Source organism: Eptatretus burgeri, unplaced genomic scaffold, assembly GCF_056783735.1.
Source record: "Eptatretus burgeri isolate ZD-2024b unplaced genomic scaffold, Ebu_testis_v1 Ebu_testis_scaffold_124, whole genome shotgun sequence".
Classification (NCBI taxonomy): Eukaryota; Metazoa; Chordata; class Myxini; order Myxiniformes; family Myxinidae; genus Eptatretus; species Eptatretus burgeri.
Window position 1 is genome coordinate 32,501 of NW_028222074.1, and position 27,570 is coordinate 60,070.

At 43.8% G+C, this 27,570-nt stretch overlaps 1 protein-coding gene across 14 annotated transcripts in view; it reads left to right on the plus strand.

The window, feature by feature from the left end:
- LOC147007534 (uncharacterized) overlaps window positions 1-27,570 on the plus strand; it is a 79,929-nt gene that overhangs the window by 28,321 nt on the left and 24,038 nt on the right. The window contains exons 3-8 of one of the 14 annotated variants that reach the window (XM_085866978.1): window positions 5,812-5,919; window positions 6,464-6,566; window positions 12,431-12,484; window positions 21,548-21,655; window positions 22,183-22,286; window positions 22,422-27,283. In XM_085866978.1, the coding sequence (XP_085723104.1) occupies window positions 5,812-5,919; window positions 6,464-6,566; window positions 12,431-12,484; window positions 21,548-21,655; window positions 22,183-22,286; window positions 22,422-22,445 (501 nt within the window). In that variant the 3' untranslated portion in view covers window positions 22,446-27,283. Of the gene's footprint in view, window positions 1-5,811; window positions 5,920-6,463; window positions 6,567-12,430; window positions 12,485-21,547; window positions 21,656-22,144; window positions 22,287-22,421; window positions 27,284-27,570 lie in introns of those variants that run through there. The other 13 variants (XM_085866974.1, XM_085866975.1, XR_015054131.1 and 10 more) reach the window with 13 other exon arrangements.

A 27,570-nucleotide genomic window follows, 5' to 3' on the forward strand; every position in this document is an offset into this window, starting at 1 on the left:
TGGCCACCTTCCTGATCCCCTTCTGCACAGCATCTGCCGCATGTAGAAGCAGGCGAGTGTCCGCCTCCTCGTGTGAACATGGGACGAGGCTGGTCAAGTCGGACTTGGCAGGAGAGCACAGGACCTCAGTTCCACATGTTGCATATATTTCCTTGCCATCTGCTATTGGAAGACGAATGGCCTCTCGTGACAGGAAACCAAAGAGCTCAGTCTTGTTTTGATCCACACAAAGGAAGTCCTTCCAGTTATGAGGCACGACGATAGAGGGAGCCACTCTCTTCCTGACGCCCTTGCCCCTCTTCTGTCTGGTCGTGCCTTTTAGGCTGTCAGGTAGATATACATCCCAGATGAGGTCGAGTCTGTTGACCTTTTCGAGTTGAGTGGAGATGTAAGGTGCAAAGACTGTGTTCACATACACTTCAAAGGTCTTTGCCTTTACAGGATTTAGGTCTTTAAAGGTCTTACAGGATTGAGCATTTGAACAATAGCTGCTCCGTCAAGGATTGTGGCATCAACCCCAGGTGCGCTTGTGGTTTTGGGTTGGTTTGATTTCAGGCAGTGTAGTTGATCTGCTTTGACTCCAAGGCGCAGTTTTCATCCTGTTGATAATGCTGGTGGGGCTGCCTGGTTCTCGTGGCAGAAGAACTGGTCCAGATCCCCATCACGTGATTGGCAGGCAATATACAGCCTCGAGAAGAGACTACAGTTACTCTTCACTGCGGCGAGTTGGATCTGCTGCTTTAACTGTGTCTTGGTCTGTGGCCGACTGAAGAGTGGCAACTTGTTCTTGGGCAGTGTTTCTGTAACTGGCTTCGTGCATAGTTCCAGTCTTTCTTCAACAAACTTTGTGTACTGCTCCTCACCAAGGGACTCAATCTTCCTCACCATTTCTGCCACTGGGGGTGTCCATGATGTCTCTCGTGTCAAGGACCAGTAGATCTTGAGTGTTCTCTAGGAAGGGATTCCCCATCTCTTCAAACACTGCTATAAGTGCTCTGACATCCTTCATAAAGGCTGCTTGCACTCCAGGTTTCTGGTCATTGTGAAGATGCCCAGTGTCGTGAGCACCGCCATGTCCTCTTGTCGCCTGCTCTTCAAACTCTGCAGTGATCCTGGCTATTTCTGGCCCTGCCACCATCCAGCGTCTGAGTGCCCCAGGGTTTCCTGCCAGTACAATAGCTCCACCAGACCCTTTGACCACAGCGTTGTTCTGTTCATGACATTGGTCAATTGCCATGGCAGAGAACTTGTTGCTGGTCTTGTGTACCACAAACTTCCCAGACTTGAATTCTGCCAGGAGATCTGGGTGTTTGTCATCAATATTTCATTCATTGGCATCAATATTTGATATGTTGAGGTAATTGACTTCTCACTGTCCTCAGAGGTCAAAGCTCGACATCTGAAAAAACTACCAACACTGTGTGGAATATGTAGACATTTTTATTGGAACACAAATGCCTGGTTTGTACATCATAAACATGTTTACCATTAACCAATGACACCAAACATCAATAATTTGATACCTTGAGGTCATTGACCTCTCACGGTCCTCAGAGGTCAAATATGCCTTACCTCCCGATCTGAAAATGAAACTTATGGCATGTACTAACACTGGTAGAAATTTCATGCTTTCGTCATAATTTGCACAATTCTTATGATATGAGAGATTATCAGCTGTACTATAGGGATTTCATGTCCCTGATATACACAGGAATCCAGCGAGCGTAATTTGGGTGGTCCAAGGCAAAGAGCCACGGGGTCAATGTCTCAAGTACAGCAATGAAGAGTGAGAAAGTTTCTCTCACGATGAGAACGAACAAAGATGAGGACCAGGATTTCTAATCGCAGAATTATGTCCCAGTACTTAAAAAAGGTGGGATTCTTTGCACACATTTCTTTCTTCCAGTCATTGAAGGCTGCTTCATCATGAGGACCGAGCTTCTCGAGGCATGCATCCTGCTGCAGTTTGGCAAGGGAAAGTGCGCTGATCTGATGGGCATGCCTCGTCCTTGTCAAGTGAGTTACATGAACAATGTATGGATCTCGGAAAGTTTGAATATGTGAGTTCCGTCTTCAATTGTACTTTCTATATTAGAAACCAGCTCTGCAAACACTCGGACCTGCATCATTTTCTGATCAATAGTGGATGTGGTATTGTCTTCCTGCTTTTCTCCTTCCATACTTCTATAGCGATTCTTGAAGGCTGTTAGACATTTATTGTGATACTTAGCTTCAATAGCTACTAAATCACCTCCTGCAATTCTTGCTCGCAAGTCTTTGTCTTTCAATGCTGTAGCCATATCTCTGAGTGTCATTTCCAGTCCTAAAGTAGAACAGTCATGCAGCTTGCCTTGAGTTTTTCTCCAGAAGATGCAGTCTTTCATAGTTGAAGATGACTCATTTGTTTGGCGTTTAGACTTTCTTTCATCCTGTTCAGTACTTTTTCGCTTATGTCTCTCTCTTGCTCTTTCAAGCTGAGAGCTAGCAAACTTCAGTTTACATGCTTTATGCCATTTTGCACGATTTTCAAGAAGTTCAGCAGCAGTGTCACATCCGCTGTTGGCTAACTCAACTGGAAGTGCTTGGAGTTCACGAAATCCCTCCACATTCTGCAGGAAATCATCATATGAAGCTGGTCCTTCTCCATCTGACCTTTCAGCAGGACACTTTAAATCACCATCTTTCAAACCACATATTATGCACTTTTCCCAATCCATTCTGCTTGGGATCGATATTCGTCTTCCTGAAAAGAGACCAAGACAAGCACATATATTATGTTTAAGCAATTACAGACAGAGTGGTAAAAATAAAAAGCCAGGGTGAGGCAAACTTGTTAATTGCTCCTCATTTATAAACCTGCGATCGGATATACTCGGGGCAAATTTGGCCTCATGGCAAAAAACATTGACCTTTGGGGAAAATTTGACCATTTTGGAGAGAAAAGTGACATTTTTGGGGGGGCGTGGGAACGTAACAAGAATAAAAACATGCTTGACTGATTCTAATCCTACATTTAACAACTGCTGCACTACTGGGGCAAGGTGAAAACCTTCCAGATGAACAAAAACCTATGTTATATGTGGTATTAATACAGTATTACAACATGTGACCTTTGACCTCGGCCTGACCTTGACCTCGGCACCCCAGACCGGGCACCCCCCTCTAGAATGTTTCAATGGGACTTGTATAGTAAGTGTGCAAAATGTGGCGCTTTAATCCAGCGTGTCATCATCTTGTCCAAAATTGGCGCTAAGCAACCGGACTATGACATTTAGCGTTGTGTATGATCCAGCGGTCCACCACCACCTTCCTCTTTCCCGAGCAGCCCCGCCCCGCACTCACCCTCACAGCCCCTCCCCCCCCCGCATGCTCTCTGACTTCACCAACGTTCACGAAGGAGTGTGACACATCACTCAGAGACAGCAACGACATTTTAGAGCCTTTCCCTATCATCAACGGTGTCAAGCAGGGCTGTGTTCTTGCACCTACCCTTTTCTCCATCTTCTTCAGCAGCAGGCCACAGAAGATCTTGATGATGAAGACGGCGTCTACATCCGATATCACACTGACGGCAGCTCGTTCAATCTGAGGCGACTTCAGACCCACACAAAGACCATGGAGCAACTGATCCGAGAGCTTTTGTTTACCGATGATGCTGCCCTTGTTGCTCACACTGAGACAGCCCTGCAGCGTTTAACATCCTGCTTCGCAGAGGCTGCGCAGCTCTTCGGACTTGAAGTCAGCCTGAAGAACACACAAGTCTTGCATCAACCCTCACTCCAGGAAGAGTACCACCCTCCTCACATCTCCATTGGCCAGTCGGAGCTGAAGACAGTCCACCAGTTCTGCTACCTGGGGTGCACCATATCTTCAGATGCCAAGATCGACAAGGAAATCGACAACAGACTGGCGAAAGCAAGTAGTGCATTTGGAAGACTCTACAAGCGAGTGTGGAACAATCGGCATCTGAAGAAGGGCACAAAGATCAACGTGTACCGTGTAATCCGTACTGACCACACTCCTGTACGGTGCCGAGTCATGGGTTACCTACCGTCGTCACCTACGACTCCTCGAGCGTTTCCACCAGCGCTGTCTTCGCTCCATCCTCAACATTCACTGGAGTGACTTCGTCACCAACATTGTAGTTCTTGAACGCGCGGAGGTTTATAGCATGGAGGTCATGTTGCTGAAAACTCAGCTGTGCTGGGCAGGGCGCGTTTCCAGAATGGAGGATCACCGCCTGCCCAAGGTCGTGCTGTATGGAGAGCTGCCCTCTGGCCACCGTGACGTAGGCGCTCCAAAGAAACGCTGCAAAGACTCCCTGAAGAAGTCCCTCAGCCTCTGCCAAACTGACCACCGCCAGTGGTCAACCCTCGCTGCCGATCGAGATGAATGGAGACGCTCAGTCTGCCAGGCAGTCTCCTCCTTCGAGTGCTGCCGCAGAGCCAGCCTTGAAGAGATAAGAAGAAGGAGAAAGAACCGGGATGCCTCGGCAACCATTCCTGACCAAACCTTTGTCTGCAGCCGCTGTGGTCGGATTTGTCTGTCCCGTACCGGACTCACCAGCCCCCAGCGAGCCTGCAGCCGACGTGGATCCCATCGTTCTTGATCTTCGCCCACGAAGCAAAGCCAGAAGAGAAGACACATCGATGTGAAATTCATTTTGAGGGATCTTTTTCACACACTGATGAGACTTGTTCATCGAAGGAGTTTGTTTTGTTGTCTCGAGGAATTTTAAACAATCTCCATTCGAGATGTAACGAGTTCTTCACATGATGAGGCCTGAGCAGTCTTCGCGGTTTCATGACTCTCGCCTCTTGGTATGTTTATTTATCTTGTCATGAAACGGTGCAGGGATTGTCGGTTTGTCAATTCCTTCTCTCCCAATTTAGGGTATTCCGGGGTTGAAAGGTGACCAGGGTCCTCCAGGTGCACCAGGTCCAGCTGTAAGCACCAACACTGCGAACACATTCCTTGTAAACTGTTTGTTGACATGTCACTCCATTGTGTTTTATCGACGTTATACAGTATACCAAACGTAGTTTGTAAATATATTCCGAAGTTTCTTGAGTAGACACTTGGTGTATATGTGGGTTTCCCACGTATGATGCACGCATTGTATGTGCGCCCACGTCTGGTGTGCAGAAGGTGTTTGTTGGTACATGTGTAGTATATCCTTGGTATTTATGTGAAGAGTGCACTCAATGCAGTGTGTACGTGTTCTTCATGAAGTTTGGTAAAAGTTTGAACTCCAAACTCAAAGCCATTACTCTTTGTGGTCATGAAACCGCTCCCTGTCCGACAGTCGTGTTCATGGATTTTTCAATCCTATAGTTTGAAGTTGTTTTATTTTGTTGTTTTTTTTGTCAGGATTCGGATGAACATCTTTTTTAAACCGAGAGTTGTTGAGATGTGTCGCTTTTCCCCATTCATCCCAAACACATACCCACTAAACTGACTGTCATCCCTCGTTGTGAACAGCAGGCCGCTCTTTGCTTCTTTCAGTTCCTCAATGTAAATTGTTTGTTTTTATTTATCTTCACATTCTCCTCTTCCACTTGTTGATTTTGCTTGCAATTTGAAAATGTCATTTAATGGTGGCTCCACCTGGGGCTGACTAAACAAAGTCATTGTGGCATGTTTGGTAATTACAGTGGTTTTGTTGTCATTGTCACAAATGTTTATTTATCTCGAGAGTTTGGATTCATGGCATGGCTTCTTTGGAATTTTTTTTGTTACAAAGGAAACCGAGTTAATCATGTTTTGTCCATATTTCACAAATTATTTTAACCGTTGATCTTCCGTCATCAGGGCTCACCGGGCGAGAGAGGCCCAGCCGGTCCTGTGGGGCTAATTGGCCTTCCAGGTCGACCTGAAACAGCGGGTCCTGCAGGACCTCTTCGAGACAAGGGGGCACCGGTGAGTATGATTGCTGGTTTTACAACTATCATATCATATGTGTTGATATTGTCAGCCTGTCATCCTTCTGAGGTCGGGAAAATGAGTGCAAACTTATTGGGGGTAATAAGCCATTCAAGTGACATGCCTCGGAGTGGCGACCCCTCAGCCAAAGGAAACTGCCTTGACAGCCTCATGTGCCTCACAAAATTAAAGGAATGGTTGTTGTTGTGTGCAGACTCACTTACTGTCTCTCTCCCTCACACACACACACACACACACACACACACACACACACACACACACACACACACACACACACACACACACACACACACACACACACACACACACACACACACACACACCCTACACATCCACACACACATACATATACATACAAACACATATAAACACACAAGCACAGATATATTATGTACTGGTAAGTACTTACAAAAGCTATTTTATTGGAAGATATAACCTTAAATTATCCAATTGACTGATTTCCAAACTGCCCGGATCATCAGCTGGGCACCGTTTATCATCGAGTTTTCGATCCTTTCAGCCCAGAACCTTTCCGATCGGCGGGTCCACAATCCCGGTGCAGGTCCACATCAGTCGATTACTCCACATCAGTGCACCCAGAACCTCAAAGTTGTGTCCAGACAGTAAGTAAACACAGCAATGCAATATCCTTATTCAAACTTATTACTTGCAAAATCGAAGATTTTTCATGTATATTGGTCAGTCAATTTTGTGCTTCTGTCTGTTTGTCTGTTTGTTTGTCTGTTTATTGCCTACAGGTCACAATTTTAAACCGATCTAAACAAAACTTCGCCACATGGGAGAGTTTGTCATAAACAAGAACCCGATTGTTTTGAGGTCAAAAGGTTAACATAGGCCAAAGGTCAACAACTTTGGTGAGATTTCTAAAATCCTCAATTTTTATCCGATTGACTTGAAATTTGAAGATGATTTATATTTCCGGTCACGGAATTCAACGAGCCAATTAATTTTGAGGTCAACATCGGACAAAAGGACAACATAGGCCGGATTTTTGAAATTGTCAATTTTCATCCAATTGACTTGAAATTTGAAGAGGAATTCCATATTTGGTCATTGATTCCAACCATCAATTACTTTTTTAGGTCAAACTTGTTTTATGGATTTTGCAAGTATCGTGCTCTGCACAACGTCCTCTTCTTGTTTCGTTATTAGTTTTATTTAAAGTATTACTACGAATGAATAACTTCAATCACATCACTTTATATGATAATATTAAGCGATAAACACTTTACCTTGTTGACATATCCATTACACAGCACCTCCATCGAACCATAGATACACACTCTCAACCAAGTATTCAAACTATCATTAATAAGCACTTTTAACATGCTGAAATCATCAATGTTGCATATCTGAGCAACCACCAACAAATGATTTTAATGCTTATTTATAATGTGGTTTATAAATCATATTTATTGGTTGTATTTTTTTCATCAAAATACCTCCATGATTTAACACTATATATATATATATATATATATATATATATATATATATATATATATATATATATATATATATATATATATATATATATATATATACAGGGTGTTTTAGAAAGAGTGATCTAAATATAAATGTTTATTTACAAAGAAACAGAAACCTCAGGAACGTCAACCATACATTTCTTGAAAGCTAATGACGTGGTATTTTCGACCACTGATTGCGATTGCAGTAAATCACTGCTGGAGTTTATGAGAACCCAAGGTCTGAAATTGGCAATTATGGAAAATCCTTGTAATTGATGTTCTCGATGCGTGTCCCTCCGTGGTTAAGACAGGCATTGATCCTAACTCCAAAGTTCTGTCCGACTTTCCTGTATGTCTCATGTGGCAATGCCTGGAGATGATGTTTGTTCAGAGTTCTGCCTCATGTGGCACTGGAAATGGGCTTCATCACTGAACCATAACAGGTTGATCCAGTTTGGGTACCAACCGCTTCATCCTGTCACTGAGCCAATTGCACATATCAAGTCTCCTTCTCATGTCATCTTGACTCAGTTTATGCTGAATAGAGATGATGTTTGGGAAAAGCTTCAGTTCCTTGGTGAGGATACGCCAGACTAATGTTGGTTTGATGCCGAGCTCCCGGGAGCGCCGGCGGTGGGACTTCTTGGAACTGTCTGCTGGAGAATCCTGCATGGTGTCAATGTTGGCTTGGCTCTTGTTTCCTGATACTGGTCCACCACTGTTGCCCTTTCCCTGGTTGTGCACTGTACTATTGTGCTCAAAATGTTTCACAAACGATTTGTGTGTTCATCACGTGTTATGAGGTCGTATTCACAGCAGAACATCCGGTGGGTGTCTACATATGATTTTGTTTCATATCACAGAGCCAACACTTTTGTCTTCTGCTTCACTGTCAATAGCATAGTTGAGCTATGGAGCGAGAAATCCGAGGGAACAAACACTAACACAACCAAACAAAACAGTATTGGTCAAAAAATGAAGAAATGGCAGGAAGTCAATGTTATATCATTTTTTTTAAAACACCTGGATATGCATGGATATAAATATATATATATATATATATATATATATATATATATATATATATATATATATGTATATATATAATCAATTATATTGAAGAATAATTTGTCTCACTAAAATAATGAATTAATTATTATTATATCAAATGCAATTGGAACTTGTTTTCATGAAAATCAATGAAACTTAAAAAGTGATGATGGAGTCTAAAGTCATTCTCACAAGACCTGATCAAACAATCAGACAAATATCCTTTGTTTAACATGATGGAAAAACCTTCTCAGCACGTTCCACAAAATTATCCTTTACTGAACAAATTCTTTACAAACCAAGTCGCTGAGATGAAAAGACATTGTAACACATTTTAATTGGTACATTGACACCTGGAAAGGTGTACAAGGCTACACGGAAACTGAAATCATCAACTTTATGATATACACTTGTACCAAAACCATTCTGTCCAACTCTAACCAACACATCCAGATATGCAGCAACTGTACAATTATTACCACGACTGTTTGTAATCAGGCATTCTGGATAAACTTTGTGAAGCAGCGTATCAAAAATCATAATCGACAACCACACAAATAACATCTATATAACGACATGTATGAGAGAGCATCTTCGCTAATCATCATTTTTTCTCCTTCATCAGTTTCTGTATGAATGAAAATTCACAGAAAATAAGAAAAATGTCCGCCAGTTGGAGGTTTTAATTCCCACCCATGGGAATGTACCCTGAACCTGTTGAAATATGATCCCACAAATAGATACAAAAGTATTAAATGAAATAAAATTAACAGCATCCTTAAAAGAAGTACGTCGGGATAATGAAATCCCACGAAGCTTGGAATCTTGTACAATTTTGTGTGGAGCTGAGACACAAAACTCGGAATCTTTTATCACTAATTATGGGAGTGGGTGAGGGTGGTTACTGGTTAGTCATCATTAATTAAAGTGGTTTGGTCATCTGGTGAGGAGAGAGTGAGGACGCGGTGAGGCGAGTCATGGTGACGGAACTGCCAGGAAGAAGAAGAGGAATGTAACCAGATGGAAGGATGTGGTGGTGAGAGATTTAGGAGTCGTGGAATTGGAAGAAGAATGGTCAACTGACAGGAGGACATGGAGAAGGGTGGTCAAGCGGTTTTGTGTCTACCAGAAGTAAAAAATTGGAAAAGCTGAAATCCGAAGAAGAAGAAGAAGAAGCGGTGTGGGGTGGCTGCGGATGAGGAGATGAACGGATTAATTCGAGCAGAGGAAATTATTCAAATTCGATTTAATTGCGCGACCAACCGGCTTCAGTTGACTAAAAGTTACAACCTGAGGTAACGAACCTCTTCACTACATGGTAGTCGTGGTGTGAAGAGAACACAGAGCCGGCGTTTACAACACGCTCAGTGCCTCAAAATGGACTTCATTTACCAACGTTACACGAAACCTGCATCCGTGCCCCGCCCGACGACCCTTTCTCTTCCCACATATAGCGTTGTGTATGATCCGGCGACCAACAACTAATCTACCACCACCTTCCTCTTTCCCGAGAAGCCCCGCCCCCCGCGCGCACTCTCTGACGTCACCAAGGTTCACTCTGGAGTGAGCGACGCGTCCGACGCCCTGTCCCTGTACGAAGGGTTCGAGTTATTACCATGGCTTGGAAAGGGTCAAACCACCTGGTCCTGACCCTTCGCTTTGTGGTCCCTGTTGTGCTTTTACAAGGTCAGGCACCTTTCGGTCCTCATTCACTCGTGCAGTCTTTTACTTAATCCGTGCCTGTGCTCCTGTGTACCTTCGTGAATGCGAATATGAATCTTCTTCACATGTCATTGTATTATATATATATATATATATATATATATATATATATATATATATATATATATATATATATATATATATATATATATATATATATATATATATATATATAACTGTGTTCTTCATCGTTGCATCTCTGCTGCTCTGGTTGCCCCGTAGTTTCATCACTACCAGATTAATATAAAAGTGATTAATTTATTTTCCTGGACTCCGCTGCCCCATCGTTAAAACCATCAACTCCGTCACAGCGAGACCTGCCTCTCCGGACCCCGTGACATTCATTGTGGTCGCGCGTCGTCCCGTCCGCCGCCATTCGTCGGTGGACTTTATAGATCGAAGAGTATGTGAGTTATCGCCGACACCGTGGAACAAATTCCTTCCTGAACCTTCGTCGAACGTCAGGCCTGGTCAGGCGGTTCGTGAAAGACTTGGGCCACACCTCTCCCTCGGCAAACCCTCCCATAACAAGTAAAGGTGGGAATAATTGTGGCCCTCAGGAAGAGGAAGAAGAAAATGAAAACTTGTACCTCTCCACTCTCAATTACTGTAATCTGCATCTATTGATAGGTATTGGAGGTAGGATTGTTCATCCCGTTATTCTTTCACAATTTGTGATCATTGCAGGTCATCATGGAATTGGCTTTACAACTCACCCAACAGAACGTGCCATAAGAAGTGTACCTGGTCGTTTCACTCTAAAACACCTGTTTACAGCTGCTCTCTTGGGTATTCCATGGAGTGGAAAACTTCACAAACTGTGCTGGTGCCAACCTGACATCCTCATGGCTCCAGAAAACCTTCCATCACGTCGGGCTCATCTGATGTGATTGGGGAGTCATATCTGTTCCATGTAACAAAATGTCGCAGAGTTCTCAACCTCTTCAGGTGATTTTCAATGATCTGCCAAATTCATGGTCAGGGTAGTCTACCATTTCGAGATTGTTCTCAAGGGTTGATTTAACAATGTTTTGGACCTTCAAACAAGGTTTGCGCAGATTATCTGTGTGACATTGTCTCTCCCCACACACACACACACACACACACACACACACACACACACACACACACACACACACACACACACACACACACACACACACACACACACACACACACACACACACACACACACACACACACACACACACACACACACACACCTCTGTGCTTTCAATCAGGGTCTGCAGGCTTTGCAGGAGTGGTACTGACTGATCCTTTGGATCACAGCTTGTAATGTGACACCCACACCACTGCTTTGAACTTGTGTGATTCCTCATGTCTGTCGAAGCAGTGGTGTCATGGTGGTGAATGATTCCCAAGAAATATTTATTTACACACCACATCCATTCAGTTTTTCTGTGTTCTTTACATGGATTGGTAAGGACAACTTTAAAAACTTTGGAAGTGGGTGACATCATGACTCACTTGGATAATAATCTCTGCAAACAAAAATATCGGAAAACCTGGAGAGAGGGTGTGTATCCGTGTCATGTTCACCTATCCTAAAACCTCCTCAAGTCTGCCTCGAGCAGGGCAGGTGCACCAATGACTGATGTGTTCTGCTTTCTTCAGACAGAAATTTGTGAAAGCCATCCATGGTTGTGACAATATGAAATGTTTTTTTTAGATGTATCGAAGAGAAATCGTTCATTAAATAATTCATTGTGAATGACGTTTGAAACGATGAGAAATTGGATTTCAGAAAACTTTATCATAAATGTCAGAACCTAAAACACTCAAGAGTTTTCATCTGTTATAACAGAGCAGCAGAAAATGAAAGGGAGGGAGATGTTGGAATAGTGAACTGGATTAACCTCCATTTGGTGATGCCTCCATTGTGTCCACCGCCTTTTGTCAGCCCTTCGAACGCTGTACTTGTCCTCCTTGTGTTTATATATTTATTCATCCCTTCGACATGAATACCAAGCAGGCGTTGCATCGGGGAAGTATAACAACACTTTGAGACCCTCGGGTCATCCTTTGAGAGACATTACATGAACCTATTTGCTCGGCAGGACCAGGTAGATTTTGATCACAAAGTGTAATTCATTCTCATTCAGGTAAAAATTGAATTCCTATCTTGGTCTGGATCTCCAGGTTTATCTTTAAAAAAAAAACAAATTATTTTCTTTTCACGTCATTTCCTTTTTCTTTATCTCCAGGGACAGCTTGGTTCTCAAGGCCCAACTGGATTCCCAGGACCCAAGGGACCTCCAGTGAGTCTATTCACACACCATCAGTCATTGTGCACACCAACGAGCACTCTGAACACCTCTCCCCATTGCAAACACCACCTACACTTGGAGAACTTCCTGTTTAAAATTTTAAGTTTTGCGAATGTTTTGGAATTTCTCTAGTTATCCTCACCAGCTTGTTAGAAACTTCTCGTCAATGAAAACTCAGTAAATCTGCAGCTGAAGTGAACAGCTCTGGCATTTATACCTTTTGTTAATTTATTCATTTTCGCTTATATCTCATCTTCGAATTCTCATGAGTCTTCGTGCTCTTTTTCTGTCCACATTTACAGAAGCAGGATGACAACTTCTCTGCCGTTATTAACATGTCAAACAAATTTAACTTACCACTTTAGTGTTAGTGTATGCTGTTGTCTCGTATGCAGCTCGTTGCTGTGGGTTTGCATTGTCGTTGAGAACACAGCTGTGCTGCCGATGAAGTTCCCGCCAAAAAGGTGGAGCAGGTGATTGTAATTAGTTCAGGGTTCTGGTGATAACTCGCCTACTCTTCACGAACGACACCGTGAGATATTTAACGTCCACCAACTCATGCTATCAGACGGGACGCCCAGCTTAACGTATATCCGAGAGATGGCACGCATTGATGAATCATCCTGCCTGTGAAATCGTTTACAGCTGGGTCAGGATTCGAACACAGACTTAACAGCTTCGAGCTGAGTGCACATAACGCTCGGCTATCCTGCCGGCTCTCTTTGACGTTTATTATTTGAAGTTTTTTTTATCGTACTTTGTATTCATGATGAAAAATCATCGTGGGTGATCACTCTTCTTCATTGACACCATCTCGTATCCCTTTGGTTTTGGTTATGGCCTCGTTGAGGTTAATTTGCTCTTTTACAGATCTGATTTGTAATCGCGCAGTTACCAGGTTCACTCTTCATCACACAAGCCTACGAGTAATGATCAAACACCAGAGGTTGTGGTGGTTTGATCACATCTGCTTTAGCATGCAATCCTGACAAACAAACACCGATTTTCACGAACAAATGATCAGAACCCACCTCGTGGGCAGGGTGGAGGGGAGGAGAGGGACCTGATCTCCTCACCACGAGAGCGACGACATTCGACTCACAAGCCACTGACCTGCTGACACGTACTGATCTATATATTGTTGTGAATTCGCGCCCGCCGGCGTGCGGACGGCCACGTCACTCGAATCGCGACCACGTCGCCCACCGGATGGACAATTCAGTCATGACCCTCTCGGAACAACGCCGGGAGCTAGTCACGTGTGGGGGTTTAACCCCACCACAACCGTGCCAATTGCCCAACCGCGCAGGATAGGGTTGCTCGCCAAATTCGATCTACCTAAGTACCTGCGCGGATGGTCGACTGGGCGATCGCACCACGCCACAGGCCGACTCCGGACACGAACCGCTTAAGCGGTCCGTTCCGTGCTACAGTGATAACCGAGCAGTGTTATCGTCGGCCTCGACGGTTCCGATTAATTTCCGGGCATATTAAGCCCACCACGAACCCTTTACGTGAAGTAGGATGGAGGGTCAATAAAGAAAAGACGAAGCGAAACGGGAAAACAGTTCACACAAAACACATTTATTTCCCGGCACACGGAAAGCACATATATACAGCCAAACAGTCAAAATGCACAAATAGCAAGCAAAACAAAAGCAACAACGACGCAGAGTTACGACCGACTACGCGCACACACAGCAACACTGATACAGTTCTACTTTACAGACGGCGCCAACACACATTTACTCAAAAACAAAGGAAAGAAGCCACCCTCATAGACAAGGGGGCAGACGGGCCTGTAGGCCAATATGTGCGCGTGACCTGAAGGAGCGGCCAGGCCCGCGAGACCGGCGGGGGGTCCAACCCGCGTCCTCGTGACGCGTTGGCGGACGAGCCGCAGATGTGGCCGCGTGGCTGTGCCCCGACTCCGTGCTCCTTGGCGGGTTTCGTTGGCACGACGTTTGGAGTGGGGTGGGAACAGGGCCCCCTTGTTGCACTATCTCAGCGCGGGGGAAAGGGGGAATTGTTGATGCCCTGGGGGAGGGAGAATGGCTGACTGACTTGGGTCCCGCGACGAGTGATCCCACACCAAGACCTCGTCGCCGACCGCCGTCCTTCTCGCCTCGGACCCGAGCTCCTTTGCCTCTTCCCGCAATTCTTCTCAGCCGACTCCAGAACCCAACTGGATGACACACCGATGACTTCGCCACCCGACTCGACACTGCACACCGATGACTCGACTCACTCTTTCTGCCCTGATTCGCCTTGCGCTCGCCATTTTATAGGCTGATAGGAGCAGCTAATATGCAAATATCCGGATCAGGATGACCTCGGGGCGGAACCACGCTCGCCATTTGGTCGGAGGAAAGTGAGCGTGAATCTCCCCTGATCCTAGAATTTGCATATATCGATTTCCTACAGATGCGCCTGGAGGCGGGGCCAAGCAGCTCCGCGCTTGCTGATGGGACGGAGGAAAGTGGGCGTGCAGCGTTTGTGATCCGAATTTTCCTCAGAAAGGCCGTAATTTGCGCTCGCGGCTCGGTGCGTATCGCTGAACGGGCTCAAGACAGCTCGACGCTCAGTGTTCACAGATGGTGCGGGAATGGCCGTAGAAGGAGAGAGGTGAGGGTGGTGGAGGGTTTTCGGTGGTGGTTTGATGGTTATGGTGCCGTTTGGGAATGGCGGTGATGCGATGATGTGGGAGCGAGTTGTGAAGGTAAAGGTCGTGGCTGTTGGCGTTGTTGTTGTTGTCTGAGGGTTGGAGCGTAGTTGCAGTTGGTGACGATGGCTGGCGTGGTGGTTGTGTGATGGCGGTTGAGACGTGGTTGGTTCAAAATAAAGATAGAACAGAAAAACGGCTATCTCAAAGCGTCGCAACCCGAATGAATCACATAAAATCCCTCTATACAACAGGTTTGGGGCTAACTACACATGTACTGAGAGATATCTCACCTCCAGGCCCTGAATGGTGGTTTGCGAATTTCCACAGCCGTAACAATATTATTGTCTCTAATCTTTAAAAGAGATGTTGAGGCTCAGAGACAGTGCCTTCAGAAAGTATTCACACACCTCCACTCTTGTCACATTTTGCTGTGTTACAACCTGAATTTAAAATGGATGAAATTTAATATTTTTTGTCACCAATCTACACAAAATACCCCACAATGACAAAGAGAAAACATGTTTTCAGAAATTCTTACACTTTAATTCCAAATGAAATGCTGAAATGTCTTGCGTCAATAAGTATTCAACCCCCTGAGTCAATACTTTGAAGAAGTGCCTTTGGCAGCGATTACAGCTTCGAGTCTTCTTGGGTAATTCTGTATCAGCTTTACACATCTGGATTTGGGGATTTTCTCCCATTCTTCCTTGCAGGTTTGCTCAAGCTCTGTCAAGTTGGAGAAGGACTTTCAGTGAACAGCAACATTCAAGTCTTTCCATAGATTCTCAATGGGATTTATGTCTGGGCTTTGGCTGGGCCACTCAAGAACTTTCACGTACTTGTTCTGAAGCCATTCCAATGTTGCTTTGGCTGTATGCTTGGGGTCATTGTCCTGTTGGATATAAATCCTCCTCATGGTCTGAGGTCTTTTACACTCTGAAGCAGGTTCTCCTCAAGGATTGTCCTGTATTTGGCTCCATTCTTTGTTCCCTCTCCTCAAGAGCCTCCCAGTCCTTGCCACTGAAAAGCATCAACATCGCACGATGCTGTCACCACCATGCTTCATGGTTGTTAGTTTGGTCATTAGCTTTACTCGGGCTCCTCCAGACGTCGCGCTTTGCATTTTGGCCAAAGAGTTCAATTTTCGTCTCATCAGACTACAGTCTTTTGCCTCATGCTCTCAGTCTTTCATGCACCTTTTTGCAAACCCTTGGTGTGCTTTCATGTGCCTTTTTTTCTCAGAAGTGTCTTCTTTCTGGCCACTATCCCATAAAACCGAGATTTCTGAAGTGCTGCTGAGACTTGTCCTTCTGGCAGGTTCTCCCATCTCAGCCAAGGAACTCTATCGTTCTGTCAGAGTGGTCATTGGGTTCTTGGTCACCTCCCTGACCAAGGTCCTTATTGCCCAGTTGTTCATTTTTGGTCAGACAAGCAACTCGAGGAAGAGTCTAGGTTGCTCCATATTATTTCCATTTCCTAATGATGGAGCTCACTGTGCTCTTGGGAATGTCCAACACGCCAGAAATTGTTTTTTTCACCCTTTCCCAGATCTATGCCTCCTCACAATTGTATCTCGGAGTTCTATGGACAATTCCTTGGACTTCATGGGAGAGTTTCTGCTCTGACCTGCACTGTCAACTGTGGGACCTCATACAGAAAGGTGTGTTTCTTCATAAATCATTTCCGGTCAATTGATTTGACCACAGGTGGACTCCATTCAAGTTGTCGAGACATTTCAAGGATAATCCAAGGAACTTGGATGCACCTGAGCTCAATTTGTAGTGTAATAGCAAAGGGGTTCAATCGTTAGTGACTGAAGACATTTCAGCTTTTCATTTTTAATTCATTTGAAAAAAATTCTGAAACCACTTTTTCACTTATCATGGGGTATTTGTGGAGATTGATGACAAAAAAATTAACTTTATTCCATTTTTAATTCACGCTGAAACACAACAAAATGGACCAAAGTCGAGGGCTGTAAATACTTTCTGACGTGTGCAGGACTATGATGATGGCAGGAGGAACTTCGTGGGGGAGGTGGGTGGTCTTATTGTTGTACAGGGGTAAATAAAACCTTCTGGTGGGGAGAGAGGACAATTAGGAAGAAAACAGGACTACTCAGCCTTAGAAGAGATTGTGGTTGATCCCATGGCATATTGAAATATTTAAAATTCAACCATTCTCCACGTGTCTGACGTTCAGTGAGATTGCTGTCACGATGGTGTGGCGCATGCATCATGGACCAAAAGGCTTTTTCCTCCTCTCTTGATTTCCTAATGTTACAATATAAACTCAATATGTCTTGTACAATATGAACTTCCTTTCCTCCAAAATAAGTTTCTGCTCACACTGAGTGACCCAAAAACCATAGGATTTCCACTGTGAGGGTAACCACCTGCTCGATGAAGAAGTCAACCTGTGATTCTATATGATTGCATCGTCAAAGTATTCAGTTTGATCTGGAGAGAAGAGCTATTATGAGTCAGTTTGCATTCAGTCAAATTTCGAAATGCATCTTTAAATTGACCATGTCCTCACCGAACGCAGATGAGAGTTTCGGCAGGGGCTGCTTGCAGCCGATGTTGATCTCTGTAAAGCGTTCGATTCAGTGAATCGGGATGCCCTCTGGAGGATTCTTGGTCTTCGTGGGGTGCCACCAAAACTGATCGATCTGATGTCTGAACTCTACTCTGGTACTGAGAGTGCTGTGAAGTGTGGTGGTACCATCTCTGACTTATTTCCAGTTGTTACTGGAGTTCGTCAGGGATGTGTACTTGCCCCCACACTTTTCAGCACTTGTATGGACTGGGTTTTCGGGAGGATGTCGGAGAGATCAAGCTGCGTTGCATCGTTTGGGAATGTCAAGATCTCGGACCTTGATTTTGCAGATGATGCAGTCATCTTTGCGGAGACTTTAGACATCCTCTTGGGGGCCCTCGAGGTGCTGAATGAGGAGTCGGAGCCGCTGGGATTATGGGTTTCTTGGATCAAAACTAAGATTCAGGCTTTCGGTGACATCTTGGATGCTGCTGTCCTGTCTGTGTCTGTTTGTGGTGAGGATGTTGAGGTCGTGGAGAGATTCACTTCCCTTGGCAGTGATATTCATGTCTATGCTGGCTGCGAGTCAGAGGTCAATAGACGTCTGGGTCGGGCCTGGGGAGTCATGGATTCACTGGATCATGGGTTGTGGCGCTGCCGGTACCTGTACGGGAGGACGAAAGTCCGAGTCTTCAGGTCCTTGGTACTTCCAGTCTTGCTCTATGGATGCGAGACTTGGACTCTGACCAAGGATCTGAGATGGAGACTTAATTCCTTTGGTACCAGCTCTCTTCGGAGAATCCTTGGCTGTCGCTGGTCGGATTTTGTGTCCAACGAGCGGTTGCTGAGAGAGACTCGGATTAGATTTGTTACCTGCATAGTCCGTGAGCGTCAGTTGCGGCTGTATGGACATGTGGCTCGTTTTCCTGACGCTGATCCTGCTCACCAGATTCTCTCAGCGGGGGAGTCTCGTGAGTGGAGGAGGCCAGTGGGCCGACCACGTGCTTCGTGGTTGCAGCAGGTTGACCAACATCTCAAGGAGATGGGGATGGGCCTGGCATCTGCCTGGGGGATGGCCAGACGGAGGCCCATGGAGTACCGGCGGAAAGTGGACACAGCGACGCGCTGTTCTGGCACATGCTCCCATACCTGACCTGATCTTTAAATTCGAAACAAGGGTTTGGAGGATACTCAAGAAGTATGCACACTTCCCCTCTAAGCTGTTTAGCCCCTGATCTCGACCCTGCGATAAGCTATCATCCTTGTGTTTCACAAGCAGAGTGATTCATCAATGTGTGCACTGTCCCTCCCTTGATGTTAAACTGGGCAACCCATCCACTACAATTAGTTGTTGATGCTAAAGATTCCACATTGTCTTTGATGAATAATGGACAAGTCATCTCCAGCACCCTGAACAATTTCAAAATTCCTGCACAAATCACCGAAATTTAAATGTCAGGCATTGTCAGTCATTTGGAGGACTTGGGCCAAATAAAACATTCCCCAGCTGACCCCACAAAAAGGGGGAAATACTTGGAGCTGTTGTTGTAGTAGTAGTCATCGTAGTAGTCCTTTTCGGGACAGCACTGATTGCTCCACATGGAGAGGGGCCTAGAAAAGGTGGCCAAACCAAAGCTCGACTCCTTTTCACCCCAGTTGGCTCGCCGCGGTCAACGGGCATCTACTAAACGCGGTCGAGCAACTTCAAAGACAGAAAGGTACACACCGTCCTCTGAGGGTGCAAAAGGACTGAAAATAGCATTTTGGATCATCAGGACCATGCTTGACGCAGATGACAGCCACCGTCCGGTACGCCGCTCTGCTCTAATTGCACATGAGCTGTCGCGACTCGATATCGACATCGCAGCTCTCAGCGAAGTCCGCTTCCCAGAGGTGGGCAGCCTCCTTGAACATGGTGCCGGATACACCCTCTATTAGTCAGGCAAACCAGCCACAGAGAGACTCCTTTCAGGCGTTGGCTTCATGGTCAGAAACTCCATCGCTTCCAAGCTTGAAAACCTGCCAAAGGGTCATTCTGACCACATCATCGCCATGCCCCTCCCTCTCAGAAACCAACAGTACGTCACGCTGGTCAGTGTGTACTCTCCGACTCCCCAAACAGAGCCTGCAGAAAAGGACAAGTTTTACTCTGATCTCCGTAGCCTCCTTCAAAGCACCCCTGCAGACGACAAAGTCATAATCCTTGGTGACTTCAACGCCAGGGTGGGCAAAGATTCTGAAGCTTGGAAAGGAGTCCTTGGGAAACATGGTGCTGGTAACTGCAATGACAACGGGCGCTTGCTGTTGGAGTTCTGTGCAGAGCAGCAACTCACCATCACAAACACCATCTTCCAGCAAAAAGACAGCTGGAAGACAACATGGATGCATCCCCGTTCCAAACATTGGCACCTCATCGACTATGTCGAGACTTCAAGGACATCTTGCACACCTGAGTGATGCCCAGCGCAGAATGTCACACTGATCATCACCTTGTGCGTTGCAAACTCCGATTTCACTTCAAACCCAACCCAAAGAAAGGAGCCCCCCCCCCCCCGAGAAGGAAGCTCCAGGTCGGCAGACTTCAGCCAGCTGAAGTGAAAGCTGACTTCCAGGCAGGCTTGGAGTCAAGGCTTGTTGACTCAAGCTGCCCCACAGACCCCTCCCCTGAAACGCTTTGGGAACACCTGAAGATTGCCATTCTGCAGACTTCTTCAGAAGTCCTCGGATTTGTTACAAAGAAGAACAAAGACTGGTTTGATGAAAACAACCAGGAGATCCAGGAATTGCTGGTGAAGAAGAGATCTGATCACCAGGCCCACCTAGTGGTGGACCAACCTCGCAGAAAGAACTCAGCTTTGCGCGGACACTGGTGACAACAGAGGGTTCTCCGAAGCCCTAAAGGCAGTGTACGGTCCTACACACCAAGTCCTGTGTCCTCGGCAACCATTCCTGACCAAACCTTTGTCTGCAGCCGCTGTGGTCGGATTTGTCTGTCCCGTATCGGAGTCACCAGCCACCAGCGAGCCTGCAGCCGACGTGGATCCCATCCTTCTTGATCTTCGCCCACGAAGCAAAGCCAGAAGAGAAGACACATCGATGTGAAATTCATTTTGAGGGATCTTTTTCACACACTGATGAGACTTGTCCATCAAAGGAGTTTGTTTTGTTGTCTCGAGGAATTTTAAACAATCTCCATTCGAGATGTAACGAGTTCTTCACATGATGAGGCCTGAGCAGTCTTCGCGGTTTCATGACTCTCGCCTCTTGGTGTGTTTATTTATCTTGTAATGAAACGGTGCAGGGATTGTCGGTTTGTCAATTCCTTCTGTCCCAATTTAGGGTATTCCGGGGTTGAAAGGTGACCAGGGTCCTCCAGGTGCACCAGGTCCAGCTGTAAGCACCAACACTGTGAACACATTCCTTGTAAACTGTTTGTTGACATGTCACTCCATTGTGTTTTATCGACGTTATACAGTATACCAAACGTAGTTTGTAAATATATTCCGAAGTTTCTTGAGTAGACACTTGGTGTGTATGTGGGTTTCCCACGTATGATGCACGCATTCTTTGTGCGCCCACGTCTGGTGTGCAGAAGGTGTTTGTAGGTACATGTGTAGTATATCCTTGGTATATGTAGTATATCCATGTGTAGTTTGTCGGTACATGTGTAGTATATCCTTGGTATATGTAGTATATCCATGTGTAGTTTGTCGGTACATGTGTAGTATATCTCGAGAGTTTGGATTCATGGCATGGCTTTTTTGGAATTTTTTTGTTACAAAGGAAACCGAGTTGATCATCTTATGTCCATATTTCACAAATTGTTTTAACCGTTGATCTACCGTCATCAGGGCTCACCGGGCGAGAGAGGCCCAGCCGGTCCTGTGAGAATAATTGGCCTTCCAGGTCAACCGGGAACAGCGGGGCCTGCATGACCTCCTGGAGACAAGGGGGCACCGGTGAGTATGATTGCTGGTTTCACAACTATCATGTCATATGTGTTGATATAGTCAGCCTGTCATCCTTCTGAGGTCGGGAAAATGAGTGCAAACTTATTGGGGGTAATAAGCCATTCAAGTATCATGCTTCGGAGTGGAGACCCCTCAGCCAAATGAAACTGCCTCGACAGCCTTATGTGCCTCACGGCATGAAAGGAATGGTTGTTGTTGTGTGCAGACTCACTCACTGTCTCTCTCACACACACACACACACACACACACACACACACACACAGACACACACACACACACACACACACACACACACACACACACACACACACACACACACACACACACACACACACACACACACACACACACACACACACACATAAACACACAAACACATATATTATGTTCTGGTAAGTACTTACAAAAGCTATTTTATTGGAAGATATATCCTTAACTTATCCAATTGACTGATTTCCCAACTGCCCGGATCATCAGCTGGGCACCGTTTATCATCGAGGTTTCGATCCTTTCAGCCCAGAACCTTTCCGATCGGCGGGTCCACAATCCCGGTCGCAGGTCCACATCAGTCGATTACTCCACATCAGTGGACCCACAAGCTCAAAGTTGTGTCCAGACAGTAAGTCAACACAGAAATGCAATATCCTTATTCAAACTTATTACTTGTAAAATCGAAGATTTTTCATGAAAATTGGTCAGTCAATTTTGTTATTCTGTCTGTTTGTCTGTTTGTTTGTCTGTTTATTACCTACAGGTCACAATTTCAAACCGATCTTGACAAAACTTCACCACATGGTAGAGTTTGTCATAAACAAGAACCCGATTGTTTTGAGGTGAAAAGGTCAACAGAGGCCAAAGGTCAACAACTTCGGTGAGATTTCTAAAATCCTCAATTTTCATTCGATTGACTTGAAATTTGAAGAGGATTTATATTTCAGGTCACGCAATTCAACAAGCCAATTATTTTTGAGGTCAACATAGATCAAAAGGTCAACATAGGGCGGATTTCTAAAATTGTCAATTTTCATCCGATTGACTTTAAATTTGAAGAGGAGTTCCATATCTGGTCATTGAATTCAACCATCAATTACTTTTTTCGCTCAAATTTGTTTTATGGATTTTGCAAGTGTCGTGCTCTGCACAACGTCTTCTTCTTGTTTAGTTATTAGTTTTATTTAAAGTATTTCAACATATGAATAACTTCAATCACACATCACTTTAAATGATAACAAAAAGCGATAAACACTTTACCTTGTGGACATATCCATGACACAGCACCTCCATCGAACCATAAACACACACTGTCAACCAAGTATTCAAACTTCCCTTCCCCTCCACTTCCCCTCCAAGCTGTTTAGCCCCTGATCTCGATCCTGAGATAAACTATCATCCTTGTGTATCACAAGCAGAGTGATTCATCAATGTGTGCACTGTCCCTCCCTTGATGTTAAACTGGGCATCCCATCCACTACAATTAGTTGTTGATGCTAAACATTCCACATTGTCTTTGATGAATAATGGACAAGTCATCTCCAGCACCCTGAACAATTTCAAAATACCTACACAACTCACCGAAATTTAAATGTCAGGCATTGTCAGTCAGTTGGAGGACTTTTAAAACATTCCCCAGCTGACTCCACAAAAAGGGGGTAATTATAATTATTATCCAATTATAATTGGAGCTGTTGTCGTAGTAGTCATCGTAGTCGTGGTGGTGGGTATTTTGTTTTTTTCATTTTGAAGCAAAATCTCAAAGCCTTTTTTTTGTATAGAGTTTCGAGGCTCGTGGTGGAGCGAAAACATTTCATGGGTCTGTCATAACTGAAGGAAGGGAGGGGGAAACACACGAACAGCGGGGCCGAGGGATGAAATGGAGGGAGACTTGGTAAAATAAGGGATGAAGGGAAGAATGATGTCTTGGAGAGGACACAGAGGGTGAGCAAGATGGACACAACCACAAACTCTCAGGAAGGAAAAATTGGAATAGAAAGAGATTGGTTTGGAGGGGGGATGTTAATGGGGGTTGATCTGAGATGGTGGTGAACAGCTGCCTTGAAGCCCTGAAGGGGAGAATGAGATTGAAGAGACTGGGGAAGTTGGACACTTTGTAAAAACAGAAGAGGAAGGGAAAGTAAGAATGATGAAAATGTAATTGTAAAAAGATGAAATGTTACAAGAGATTTTAATATTGTATTTATATTTGGTGTGATACAAGAAAACATGTATCGAAACATCCCTCAATTAATCAACAAATATACAATTTTTTGCACATATTGTACCGATAAACACCTCATTCTTATAGAATCCTGAATTTCAAAATTGTGGTTAAGAAAAAGAGATTTGTTGTTGAGATTTGAGGGAAGCAGTTTGGTGAAGGTAAAGGAAATGATTTTGGGGTTGTCTGGCTCGAGGGTGATTGTCAAATTTAATTTCCCTGTTCAACCTGAGACATGTTACAAATCCCAAGCGCTTGACTTCATTAAACATGTCTGTTCCCAAACTACAGGCCTCTCACAGGCCCTTCTCATCTCGGGTTCCAAATCGTCTTTGAGGTACACTGATAAATAGCTTGCTTGGATCGTCACTTGTGAGCTTTCCATCATCATTATGGGGAAATTACATGTAATGAGATGGAGGTGAAGGGAGATGTTTGAAAAATGAAACAAAGAATTGCATAATCGGACAACTTCGCCCATCGAAGGAATAGCTGATTCTGCCCGACGTCATGCCATGCTTCAAATGACTTCTTACGTCATTGTGGGAATATGGACTTGAACAGTGACACACGAGGAAGGGTCCATATGGATTGGTGTATATCCCCAGACTGTGAGCCCCGTCCTTGACTTTCTCAATGAAAATTTTGAAGATCGCATAATTCTCAAGTTTCCAGACACAATTGTGGAATGTCATGGCCCAGAATCCAGATTAAATATGTGGGATTATTTTCGAAAGGGAATTTTGAAGATTTGATTCTTTCCACGAAAATCACAAACTCTCATGAGGCTGAAATGAATTGACGAGGACTCATGTTGTCGAATAGTAAACAGCACTTCGATCCTTTGGTTGGAGGAAGTATAAAGGCAAAACGATGGTCAACATTGAACTTGCTGTTCATCACAAATACCTCCTCAAACTCTCAGTTATATTTCTTGTTCATATTTGATTTCTACAAGATTATATTTAGACACGTTAAACCTGTTAAATTGCCCTTTGTAAATATGTCATCGTTTCATGGAGTTCCCTGGAATAATGAGGAAAAACAGGACAATACAGATTGCCATGTCTTTGTTAAAATCACAACCTGTCAAATGAATCCATGGGTTGTGATTTTTACAATGAAAACCAGACAAATAAAATGGGGTTTGACAGCGTCCACAGGATATCACAACAGAACTCATGCACGTGCGCACGCACACACACACACACACACACACACACACACACACACACACACACACACACACACACACACACACACACACACACACACACACACACACACACACACACACACACACACACACACACACACACACACACACCTGCAGACTTTAAACCTTCATGAGATTCACCCTTATTGAAATTGACCACTCCCCACCACCCAATCCTCATGGGCCATCTCTTATTAGTCTTTAAAAACCATTAAATTGATCATACTGTGTGGTGCATCGTTTCATCATTTGCTGCTGTGATTGTTAATTCACTGATCTCGTGTTTCATCTCAACAAAAGAGCCATAAATACTTTCCTCATGTGCTGTTTTACCTGATGGTTTCTTCATCAATCTGGTTTTATTGTTTTGCTGCTGTTATATTTATTTATTATCTTGCCAAAACGAAGTTTTTGCAAGATATGTAAGTCAGCTTGTATGTTTTTTTATTTTTATTTTTTTTGTTTGTCTGTAATCACGTATAAAAAATTCTGCAGAGCACAGTTATCATTGGAAATTTTTGTAACTTCGCATATCAGAGGCCTATAGCGGTCCCTTTCAGCACATAAAATTTTGAAGGTCAAAGGTCAAGGTCACTTTGTCGCAAATCAAGGGAGTCGACGAAACCCTTATTTTTTGAGTAATTTTCATGGAATCGTCTCCAAACTTTATGGGAATGTAGTATATGGTCTGGCGCTCAGCTGATTAGTTTTTGGTGGCGATTGGCCTTGACCTTCATGGTTAGCGCCTGAGGTCAAACATATTTGACCCCAAGGTCAAATTTTCAAGTTTTAGGAACCATATCGTGTAGTACCTCAAATTGAACACCTCGATGAGTGCTTTCTAGATATGTCAAGCTTGAGACATTATGACGTCAGTAGGGTGAATATACTGGTTCTAGCTCACTTTTCCCCATGTAAATGAATGGGGGATTTTCAGCGATTCCCTTTTTTTTCCCTAAAAATAAACCCCCTTTTTATCCGTTTTTCACTGCTGTGCAGGGGTTTGGCTTTTTGTGAGGCAATGTTTTATGGCCGGATGCCCTTCCTGGACGCCTCTTACAACACAGGGATATGGTACACCTATTCTAACCGGGGTATACACCGGCCCAGTACACTGGTACTCATTTCGCCGACCTCAGATGGATGACAGGCTGAGTCAACCCCCTGGTGTTAATTCAGCAGCTGAGCGGGATTCGAACTCGGGACACTGGGATCCCAAGCCGCCACCCTAACCACTAAGCCAACACCAGGCTTTGTATATATATATAACCAGGCTATCCCAAGGTATATTTATTTGTCTCCCCTTTTAACCTGGAGGTTGATCAGCTCACTCATTGAACCTATAAAGATTTGTTCATTCTCAAATTCCTTCAATAGTTTAATTTTCTTTGCACAATAATCCCCATCTAAAATATTGACAAACAAAACATTTGAATCTTTATATTTTTTAAGATACCCCTTTTGTGCCATAACGAAATGATAAACTTCTCTTAATGCTCTTGTTTGACCACCTCCTGAGCCACATATCATTTTGAGATTATAGTAAATTGTTTTTTCATTGTTCAATTGATAACCATCAAAGTTTTCAGTCCATTCAAGGATATTCATTTTTTCTTTACATCCTCTAACTTACTAGTTTTTAAATTGATTCGCTTATTTGTTTTATTTACCTTTGTTTTAGTTATTTTTTCAATAATACTTATTTGATATTTTTCACATTCATTATGTTTTCCATTTATATACCAAGACTGAGATTTTCTCCACTCTTTAGTTTGATTAATACTTGGTTTAACCATTTATATATTGCGAAAAAACGCGGCGGCAGCCCTTAAAAAATCCTAACCCATCTTCCCATCGTTAAAACACAATCTATTCTATTCACTCTATCATACAATATCCATATGGAACACAATCTATTCCATTATCTAAAATAAATCTCTTATCATCAAAGGCTCCTAATGTCTTTTTATTGACTTCACTATATATGTAATGTTTATAACTTCTTATTGTATTCATTTTCCTATATTCTTCTTTCTTATTCATCAAACAATTATAATAATTTCTAAAAGTTATTGATTTCTTTATTACATATTTCTTTATTCCCTTTAACCTCTTATCAATCTGATCACCATACTTATAAGCATATGCCTTTGCTCTCAATCCAATAAACTCACTCATTACTTTTCCACCCAACTCATCCTTAAACTTACCAATAACCTTTTCATTCTTTTTGGAAAATAACTCACTCTTCTTGCTGAAATTACTTGTATCATATACTCCAATATTTTTCTTCATATCTTCATAAACATCATCAGTTTTTATATCTAGGATAAAACTATCAGTGTCCATATACAACAATGAAACATTTTCACCATACTCTTTCTTTAAGTCATTATACAAATAATCATACATCAATATCTTTGATAAATCAAGAACTGCTGTTCCAATATAAATTGGTTTATCCATTATAAT